Source organism: Charadrius vociferus, unplaced genomic scaffold (genome assembly GCF_000708025.1).
Source record: "Charadrius vociferus isolate BGI_N301 unplaced genomic scaffold, ASM70802v2 scaffold38, whole genome shotgun sequence".
Classification (NCBI taxonomy): domain Eukaryota; kingdom Metazoa; phylum Chordata; class Aves; order Charadriiformes; family Charadriidae; genus Charadrius; species Charadrius vociferus.
The window spans coordinates 3,115,169-3,126,235 of NW_009650176.1; the positions used below are offsets into that span (position 1 = coordinate 3,115,169).

Genomic DNA, 11,067 nt, shown 5'->3' on the forward strand with positions numbered 1-11,067 from the left:
AAACCAATCTCATTGGGTCTGAATACTAGGAAGAAAATAATGGTTAACCTGAGGGTCTGCATGTATTTCATTCATGCTCGTATTACAAATGCTCACAGTAAGGTCTTTCTTAGCAAAATTCTTTAGCCACCTTTCTGTTTCCACTTCTGCCTAAAAGCCACCTCTGACAGACTGTGGTCCTTAGGACCTCACTCTAAGAGGAGACCGGCACGTAATGTTTGGGGTTTTTTCCCCACAAAATCCAAGAGCAAATTCCACCTTTTCAAAGGCTTTGACGAGCTGAGCAACCACAAACTGCTTCCACACGAGGCAGATGCAGATTGCAGCTGGGCGAGTCTGAATTGTCGAGACATCAACCGTCCAGAACTGGGCTCAAGGGCTTTGTCCACCTCGGAGACCCACAGAAGTGATATTATCTGAACAGAGCGAAGATTCAAGCTCTCACATTGGCTGCTCGCTTCTTTGAGTTTATTTTTTTCTAGCTATTCAGGATGCAATTTACCACACCACAACTGTGATTTACATGCATAAAGTGTATATGGAGATTTAGATACGTTCAAGATATTCCCACTTCAGGTCTGGATGAATCAGGTTTAACAGAACAAGTGGCAATTGACATTTCTGTCTTCTACTCTGTCTGCGGAGCACCCAGTCTGAGGCTTTGCTCCCAGGTAAGGTTCATTGGCAGGTATCATAGGTCATATTAATCATTAAGGACCATAATAAAAATTCCCAGCATCCATAAAATTTGCATTTTATGAGAATAAATTAGCAGCAATCTCTTCCACTTCCCTGCAAAGCCAACAACTTCACCTCTCCTCTCCTGCTTGCTTTGTTAAAGGGACAGTGTATTGCACCTCGCTGCTCCTCTCGTTTGGTTTTCCCACGAAAAACATATGAAACACAACACAAATGTTGCCGATAAGTCTATCCACCCTTCAACTTAGTAAGGTTAACACGCCTATAAGCTTTAGAACATGATATTTCCCTCCCCCTTCACAGTAGTAAATCTAAAGTGTTTAAACTGGCAGCGTGTGCCTTTGATAAGGGATCAAAACAATAAAAATGAAAGAATACACCAAAACCTGTCTGCATGGTCCATGGGTATAACCCCAGGCATTGCAAAACCATAGCAGGTTAGTGGTCTGGATAAAGACAAGGTGCTAAATCTTGTTATTCCCCTCTAGGATGCTCACAGCGAAACCTCGGCGTGGCTTTTGTGGGAGACAGCTGCCCGGATATTTTGCTCTAAGCTCAAATGTTTTCTTGCTTTCAAGTACGTCAAGAAACCAAAGAGCCAGGATGGTTTGCTTTGAGATCATAGCAAGGTGCAAAATAGAAATTAATCATACTCACAGCCTATAAATGTGTTTCTGACTCTGTGATATTAGAAAATCCCAGCAAGTCACAAAGACAGAATAAAACAGACGTCCGAAAGCGAGTTTATTCCTTCGGTCGTTATTGCTGTGTTCTCACTGCCAGCAAGGGTGGTGAGATACAACCAAACCCTTCGCTTCCACCACTGAGATCTCATCTACAGAGGCACAAAGGAGCTAAAAAGTTGCTGCAGACACACACTTATTTCCGTGCGCTTCCCCACCATGATTTTTTCTAATCCCTTTAAACTTGTTGTGCTCCAGAACGAGCACAGCCCTGGCTGACCGGGCCGAGGGGTCACAACGCCCAACGGTGTGGCCGGGGGGAAGCACGGCTCTTGCCCCCCCTCCTGCCCTCGGAGGTTGGACTGGGCAGAGACTGACCATCTCCAACCACCCCAGGAGCGCGCAGCACTCATGCCCACTGCCCAGAGCCTCTCCTCTCTGTTATTTACTCTGCTCCTGTGCCACCAAGGCGTTTGCACAGTGGTGCTCTCCGCGGAGGATGCGATAGTCTCATCAAAGGTCGGGTGCATATTTTCCGAGTCCGTCGAGGCCTGTGTTGGCCGCCATGGATAAACAGCTCCCTGTTCCTCTTTCAACTGCAGAAGTTCTCCAGAAGGAGAGACGCATTTATTGGATTTCGTTCTGCTTGCTCACACTGCCGCCCGCAGAGGGAAGTCCTGCGAGCGACACGCCGCTCCAGCCCCCGGCAGACGCTGAGCCATGGGCACTGCAGCCCTCCCTCCACAGGCACACTGCTCCCTTTTAAAACCCCAATTTTCTATACAGACATCGTTCCCCTCTCAGCCTGCGCTAGCAATGGTTAAGGCTCCAGCAAGGCACGGAAAAAAAAAAAAAAAAAGAAAATGAAAAAAGGCATTAAAGGAAGAAGCAGCGGTGCTCCTGCCTCCCGCTCCCTAAGGGCGTCCTGCTCCCCTCGCTCTGCCCGGGCAGAGGCTCGGCAGGAGGAGGTGCGCAGCAAGCGAGCGGTGTTGGACCGCGTAAGGAACAGGGTGCAAGGTTTGTGGGCATAAGGACAATGTGAACCTCGGGGTGCAGGTTGCCACCCGACTCCGAAGCGCTTCGGCATCATCGGAGCCGTGCACGTCACTGTCACAGCAAAGGGGATGAAGTTGCAGTCTGATCCCCCGTGCCGGAAGTAGAAATTAGCTTTAAAGTCACATTTTTGATCCTACCTCAGACAGGAATTGTTGGCTGTGGCATAGTCACCATCCTCCGGATTTTAAAGTCTAAATCATCATCTATAATTATATGTATGTTCTTTTTCCTGGCTACAGTCAACGTACGCAGAGACGACGTGGGCAGAGACAGCATGAGTTTCCTTACCTGGGTCCGCCGGTCCCACCTCCCCCCCGGCACGGGGCAGAGCTGCCGATCGCATCAGATTGGGCGGTGATGTAAAACCTGAGCCTGTGACACCAAATGTCATCATCATCTCCCACAGACCACGGCGCATGGCACCTTGCAGGCCCTCTGCCAAAAAAAATCTGCTGATGCTACCGCAGTCCTGCTGCGGTCTATGGGAAATGACAAGAATAATGCTTTTGGCAAAAACATATTTAAACGCGACAGAAAAGATTTCCGATTTATAGATGCTCTTGCGGTTTTGTCGGATTCCATAGCGTGCCTTAAGAAAAAACAATCCGCATGAAGTACAATGTGAAAAACAAGCTCTCATTATTCTCCATGCACCACCACCAAATGTTAAAATCATTTGATAATTTATCTGGAGGAGAAAAAAAAAAGAAAAAAAGAAGAGCAGAGCAGACAAAACTTGCTCAACCCATTAAGGGGAGACTCAGCAACGGAAAAGTGGTGGTAATTAACATTTTTGCTATGCTTACTTGTGCGTGCCAACATAATGTATGCTTTCAGAAATTTCTCAAATAGACCCTACAGGAAGTTGCTGCCTAAGAAAAGATGTCAGTGCTGAGCTAAAAAGACACCTGTCAAAGCTGAAACCCAATTTCTGTTCGGATGCAACAAAGATCTGGATGATCTGAGAAAGCCTGAATCGTTGTTGAAGCAGAAGCAAGAAAGAGAAACGAGCCTAGATAGACAAGAAAAGGCAAAGTTTTTTTGAGGAGAGCGAGGAGAAAAGGATGTAGGAAAGCCTGATGTGACTTAAGAAGAGGAGATCAAACTTTAAAGGGATCAAACTTTAAAGGAGTCGAGGAAAGCTAACATAAATAGTATAAATAGTAGGGAATAGGGAGAAAGAGATGGATGGTTTTGAAGGGCATAATTTTTTATGTATGTTACTGCGCTGTATCTCAGGGTTCTCCAGTGGATAAGGCTAAGAAAGACAAGGAAAACTTACCTGCTCTTTTTTATTATGCTAAGATGCCAACAGAATATTCTGGCTCCAGCAAGTTTGCATATTTTCGTCTACAGAATCTCAGTACAAAGCCATTTTTTTCCTGCTCTCTACGCCCTTGAGTTGTCATACCAACAAGCACTATGTCATTTGGGAATGGAAAAGAGGGAATGACGTAGGGCAAAAGTTAGTCACGGTAGCACAGCTAACCCAATGAAACAATTATGGTTGGGAGGCAAAAAGTGGGACACAAACCTGCGGACCTGTAATAACTGCAAGGTCAGTGAGGAACACAGAGGATGCCAAATGCTCATCAGGATACTCATCATCTACAGATTGGACAGAAAAGGGTGAATTGCGTACACCTGAGCAGGTTTTTATGCAATCTGGAGTAACCTTCAGGATGGAAAACAGGTCAGCTGGATTCAGAACATCTGTCTACAGTCTCATTTCCTCAACAAACAGTCCTGGTCTGATCAGCTGGGAGAGAAGCAAAGGTACTTCTCACTTGGCACACAACTATGAGAAATAATCTAAATCACAACTCAGGGGTGGCTCATTTCCTTGTGAACAGGCAACATTTGCGAGGCAGAAGTCTCAGCTGTTCCACAGATTAGCTCTTGGCATTTCTGGAGAAGGGTAAGATGCCAGTTTAAATTTGTGACACGAGACCTCAAGTACCTTTAGGCAATAAGTGGCTACATCTGGAACAGCAGTCATCATTTGTAGGAGGTGAGAGGACACACCTTTTTTCTCCAAAATGCAGAGCATTTTCCACCTGTTCGTCACGCTCTTTTAACTTACTGCTATTTTCTTTCTACTTGTCTGTGGCACTTAATAAACAAGGGTATTGCAGCCTCTTTAAAGGAGGCATCTTTTTCTGCAAAATCCTTTTGATAGGAAGGGCCTTCTCCGAAAAGACCTACTAAACAGAAGGCAAAGAGCAAGCTTCACATCGTGAACATACCTGTGCTTTCAAAATTTGCTGGTAGGAAGATAAAATCAAACTACGAGTCTGCCTTGGTCTGCCGGCAGTGGAGGCAGAGAGGTGGTACGCAGCATCGGGTACCTTGCGGTACCTTTGGTACTCCATGAGTGACGGCAAGGAGCTTCCCTACCTCGCAAAACACCAGCCCGGGATCGTTACTTGGTGACTATCGTTGCTTATAAAGGTCCTCAAGTAGGAGAGAGGTAACGTTGCTGTCATACAATTTGGTGCCCAAGCTGACATGCCTTTTGTCTGAACACAAGCTGCCGAGGAGCCTGATTCTCCCTTGTGTTCTCCTCCTCTTATGAAAGGCTTCATCCAAAAATATCACATGTTAAAAGACCGAAGAAGTTTTGGTTTCCTCACTGAAAACCCATTGCAGCTGACTGGATATTTCTGCTCTTCGCAAGCATTACTTCACACCTAATTATGTTTTAGCGCATGATATAACTCCTCAAGAAGTTATATTTGCTTCCCTTATTCTTCTATTGCTTGCATTAACACCTAATTTAGAAACCTCATCTCTCTCCCCATCTCCACCTTGTGAATTCCCCTTTTAGCATCAGTTTTTTTTCCAACCCATACTCCTTCCCACAGCTGCAAGCTCTGGGGGTAATCAACTGCTACTTCTTAATCAAGAATATGGATTACTATGAATAATCACGAAATCCAATATTAGAAAAACTAACATAACCTCACTCTCCAGGGAAACAGGACAGGCCACAAATGCTGAGGGAGGGTTGTTCTCTGTGGACGGGACAGTGGGTATTTTCTGGCTACTTACTACAGAATTTTATTGCTCCAGTCTCACAAGAAAAGTGTTGACGACACAGTACGTGAAAAGGACCAGCTCTCCATTCAGCTTGACACTATATTGACTGCCAGAAGCAAACATGTAGTCCACAAAAAAACCCCGTGACTCCTTTTTCCCTCCAAAGAGCCCACCTGCCGACAGCCAGTTCTTTCATTCGAACAGTAAAAGTTCATGCTTTTAAACCCAATTCCCATCACGCAAGTACACTGAAAAAATTCAATGACGGACTTTAATATTGCACTTTTCAATAAAGACTGAGTGAGTCGCAACTGTGAGTAGGGAAGATAGACAGGGTGTAACTTTCAAAGGGGCTGAGGGCCTCTTTTTAAAAGCAAGAAGCACTGGGAGCTGAAGGACTCGATGGTGCAGCAGCAAGGAGCACACCCGAATCAACGCTCCACGGAATCATAGCGTGCGTCAGCACCAAATGACCACGTGAGTGTGGTGGGGCCCAAGCTGTCTCAGCAGGGTTTATGCATGTAGGGACCATGGCTTGGGGATGAGGTGATGCTTCTCCTGGTGCTGGAGTGAGCACCATCTCCACTAGCTCTGGGATCTCTGCACAGGGCTCCAGCGCCCGCCACGGGCCCACCCTTTGTCATTACTTCATGAGATTCGAGATGCTCCAGACTACTACAACAAATTATGAATGAGCAACTAAGAACGCAAAGCTCATGCAGTTCCCAGTCTCTTTACCGCAGCTGGAACGACAGGACCACATTACATAGAAGAGATCCCTTGAAACTCAAATAACCCCACAGTTCTCTGCCTTGCCAAATTTCATAATATCAACATCATCTAAGCCAACAGGACAGGAGCTAAAAATACCCTGATTCAACTCATCGCAGGCTTCTGATATAAGGGCAGAGTCTCTTAACATGTGCTCTTTGAGAGTGTTGAAGCTTGTGGCCTTAGGGCATGTCGTACCGCGGGCGTACCAAGCTAGCTCAGATACGGATAGCTGCGCATCGAAGATGTGACCAACAGGCGCAACCCAAAGATTTCCCATCTCCCTGGAACGATTCACAGTTTGGCCCTACTGTGGTTTCTTGGTGTGCATCTCAGAGTCCATGTGTGGGTTTTCAGTGCCAAATTACACACTATGTTCTTAAGCCCCATCAAATTGCTTTACAATCCCTGTAGTTCACGGGCTGTAAGCTGCTTTTTCTGTTCCAAATGTCAGAGATGGGGAAAGCAGAGCCTGATAACTTCGAATTTCCCAGGGCTATTTTCTAACCTACAGCCTCTCTCAAAGCCCCGCTGACACATTTGGGGTGGCGTAGCATAAACAGGGGCTGGGGAAGGATTTTGAAGAAGAGCACACCATGTTCATACAGACTTGATGTTCTCCGCTGTCCTTCTGAGGTCAGTCCCATTTTCCGCAAGAATGGACACAGTACAAGAACAAAACGTATTTGCTACGTCTTTTTTCCCCAGCATAAAGCGATCTTTTGATTCCCCATCCTAATTTTAGCCATGTGGGGTTTTTTTTTTTTTTTGCTCTTGTATCACTAATATTTCTCTTTGGAAAGGGATGGTTCCTGGTTCCCCTGCCCATCTCTGGACCCTGTGCAGCGTGTTTCACGGTCTTCACAGAGGCCATCATCCATTCAATCCCAGCTGGCAGGTTGCGGCTGGGCTATGCATCTTTCCAACCTAAGCAGTCAAATACTCCTTGTTCTGGACAATACCACACCCAGGAATGACCTTAACTTCAAGAGGAAACCCCCCAAAATAGTCCAAACCACGTTTGCATTTTTTAACCTCCACAAAGCATGGCAAGGCACGTTCGCGGCTTGCAGGCTCGCTCGCACGAAGAGAAGCTGGCCAGGCAAGCCCTGCACCCTGCTGTGGATGAAGATGTTACAGTTGCCTGGGAAACCGCTCCATGGGATCACTAAAATGTATTCTATATGTTTGCCTTCAGATACGAGATTATCACCTTGTCTACGAACAGTGGCAGGAGAAAATCCTGACACGGGATAAACTTAGACTGTAAACTGCAGAAACCAATTAACTCTTTTATGGCATTAGCTGAAATTTCACGGAGCTAAACCCAATATAAAATGCCTCATGGTTCAACATCAACCACATCTTTCCTGAAAGAGTAAAGGTGGGTTGCAGTTAGAGCATCGCATTACTTTAGATCATCTCATTCCTCAGCAAAGGACACATGTCTTAAATCCGCTGGTATGTTATTAGCTGCAAGAACTGGCTGAGGTGAGACAAAGGACCTATAATCAAAGGAGATGGCATTATTCAAGGACTGAGAGCATGTATTTAGAGTCAATACTTGCAAATTTGGATATTTTTTTTTCTTCTCTATTTTAAGAAAGAAGACATCCAGTACTTACAGAAGGAGCACCTGTAGGCAGCCGCCAACCAGCCACAGAAGGACGATGGGGTACAGTCTCTCACCGCAATGAGCAATTCAGGACTCGTGCAAAACCAAGAAGTTACAGCTCTGCCACATTCCTTTCCCAAGGTTTTCTCTGGTACCACGGTCATGGCATTGCTCACAAAACCCCACAGAATTTATGGTGAAGAAATTCCAGTAAGAGCTGGCAAATGCTAGTTTGGGGGGAAACGGGTTTAATAGCAATGCGGAAGGAGTAAGGAATTAAGGTTAATTAACATTTTATTGCAACATAACAAGCCAACAAGCCCAAACAGAACTGTGCTGTGCCTGAATATGGTAGGGGTATGAGATAGGTTTTAGAGGAGTAAGAGCAATAACGAGGAACAGGCTGTTGCTCAAATCTTCCTGTTTCTGGCAGCAGTTTAATAAAAGCATCCAGTATTTCACTGCTTGCTTACCTTCGTTCAAAAAACAACCCTGTGCTTTAATTTCTCCTGTGGGTGTAGTCAGCTCTTAAGTTAAAATCCAGGCTTAATATCTTCTTACTCATAATTTAGGTCACGGGCTGGGAAGCGACACAGGGAAACGTCAAGCTCTGCAATAGATGCTGAAACACCCTCCTGTGCTCCCGGCTCCCAGGGCATCGACTGCACACGCAGCTCTGCTCTGAGGGAGCCAACTCTTGCAGCCAAAAAAGAGAGGCTGAAATCCCTATAGGATTTACAACCCAAGTTTCCAGGCCTTTGCTAGGGTCTGTCTTCAGCCTCTGAGGCTGCTCGACCTGCTAAGGTCAGCCAAGACTCCGTTCTGCTCTGAACTCGGAACGCCTCGTACCCTGTGGGCAACTCAAAAAGCAGCAGAAGAGATGGAGGTGCGGTGTGTGGAGCTCTGGGCAGCGCTCGGAGTGCTCCACTCACTGCTTCCCCCCCGTGCGAAAACGGGTTGGGTCAGAGAAGGGCAACGGAGCTGGTGAGGGGTCTGGAGCACACGTCTGGTGAGGAGCGGCTGAGGGGATAGGGGTGTTGAGGCTGGAGAAGAGGAGGCTGAGGGGAGACCTTCTCGCTCTCCACAGCTCCCTGAAATGAGGGGGTAGCGAGGGGGGAGCGGTCTCTTCTCCCAAGGAACAGGTGATAGGACAAGACAAAATGGCCTCAAGTTGCACCAGGGGAGGTTTAGGATGGATATTAGGAAAAATTTCTTCCCCAAAAGTGTTGTCAAGCACTGGCACAGGCTGCCCAGGGCAGTGGTGGAGTTGCCATCCCTGGAGGTATTTAAAAGCCGGGCAGACGTTGTGCTGAGGGACATGGGTTAGTGTTGGCTTTGGCAGTGTTAGGTTGATGGTGGGACTTGATGATCTTCAAGGTCTCTTCCAACCTAAATGACTCTATGATTCTATAAAAAGCAGCAAACGGGAACGCTAAAGGAATCATTGGGATCATGCAGTTCACGTGCATGGAAAATGGAAGACAACGGTGTTTAAATAGCAGATTGCAACAGTACCACTCTGGGAGCACCTTGGAGGGGGGGGGCAGTATTTGGTTAGAGCTCCAGTTCTTCACTTAAGAAATACCCACAAACCAAACCAAACCAAAACGCCCTTCCACTCTTGTCTCTGTTACACAAATTGCGGGGTAATGTTCATATTTCAGCTGCGGTACTGTATATAATTAGAATTACATACACTGTTATCAGTCATTGCTGTGTGACTTTCTACAGTTTATTATGCTCATACTCACATAAACATAATTACATTGCACAAGGCTATAAACTCCGCATACTGGAGGATGTATCTTTTTTTCTTGTATTTATTAAATTGTGTTTACACACATTCTTACTAATTTCTATTCCGTCTTTCTTGTTAAAAATAACAGCAAAATATAATTGAGTCTTCCATTCGTAATGCTGATTTTTTTATTGCTGAAATATACGTACGTAAATTTTGTACATCAGAAAATCATCTGGAGCCTTCGACAAATACAGCAGTGTTATAAGGCTTTTTGGTTTTTGCTAGGTCACCATCAGGACTGTGCAGAGATTGTTCCATCTAGCTAACAGCACGTGCTGCTGAAAACACAGACAGGTCCTTCAAAACGTCACAAACTTCCAGGAACTGCACTTAAACTTCCAGGAAATTGCATACAATTGATTCCTAACATATATTTTAACTGCTTCTACATATGTTTTTTTTTTAGTATTTCAGCTCTGGCTTGATTTGACTGAGGTTTTCACCAAGCACTATTTCAGGAGAAAATGTCATAAATAATTATTAATCATGTAGGAGGTAAAGATGCCATACTACCTGATGATACCAGGAAAAACACAGGATTTTATGTGCCCCATTACCTACCAGCCTCTCTGCATGGTTAAAAAATAAAATAAAATAAAACAAAATTCTATTTTGTACATTTTCTTCTGGTTTTAGGATTAATTTTCAGTACGTTGAGGAAGAGTAGTGCCAGCCTGATGGACCAGCCAAGAGAGGCTGATGAAGCAGCTGCCGGCCCTTGCTGCCAGCGTGCTCGATGGTGAACGGAAGGGACAACGTCCAGGGGTTGGCATGGCAATTCCGACATCCGTGCTCCCACAACTCCTTGGCCTCGCGGCAAGGGCTGCCAATAAGGCTGTCAAATTAGCACTTAGTGAGATGGTGTCTTGTGACGTGGACTTCTTTCCTGTAGGTGAGAAAACCTATTTCAGGCTGGGCATCAAAGAGCCACTATCGACAGGGGCTGGAGAGCTGTTATTAGCCACCTGGAGGGAGGGAATCAATATCCAGCAACCAATCCCTGGAGATCACAGAATCACAGAATTTCCAGAGTTGGAAGGGACCTCTAGAGATCATCCAGTCCCACTCCCCTGCTAAAGCAGGACTGCCCAGAGCACATCACTCAGGACCGCATCCAGGCGGGTTTTGAAAACCTCCAGAGAAGGGGACTCCACACCCCCCTGTGCCACTGCTCCATCACCCCAACTGTAAAGAAGTTTTTCCGTGTGTTGGAACGGAACTTCCTCTGTTCCAACTTGTGCCCATTGCCCCTCATCCTGTCACTGGGAACCACCGAGAAGAGTCTGGCTCCATCCTCCTTCAACCCACCCTTTAGATATTTCTAAGCAATAATAAGGTCTCCCCTCAGCCTTCTCTTCTCCAGGCTAAAGAGTCCCAGCGCTCTCAGCCTTTCCTCATAAGGG

The 11,067-nt window shown here is 46.0% G+C and overlaps 1 protein-coding gene across 1 annotated transcript in view; it reads right to left on the minus strand.

Annotated features, from left to right (window-relative positions):
- Positions 1-11,067, minus strand: part of NPS (neuropeptide S) — a 42,027-nt gene that overhangs the window by 4,943 nt on the left and 26,017 nt on the right. The window contains exons 4-5 of the mRNA XM_009892747.1: positions 3,973-4,046; positions 2,687-3,027 (exon numbers count right to left, since the gene is read on the minus strand). Of these exons, the coding sequence (XP_009891049.1) occupies positions 2,687-3,027; positions 3,973-4,046 (415 nt within the window). The remainder of the gene's footprint in view (positions 1-2,686; positions 3,028-3,972; positions 4,047-11,067) is intronic.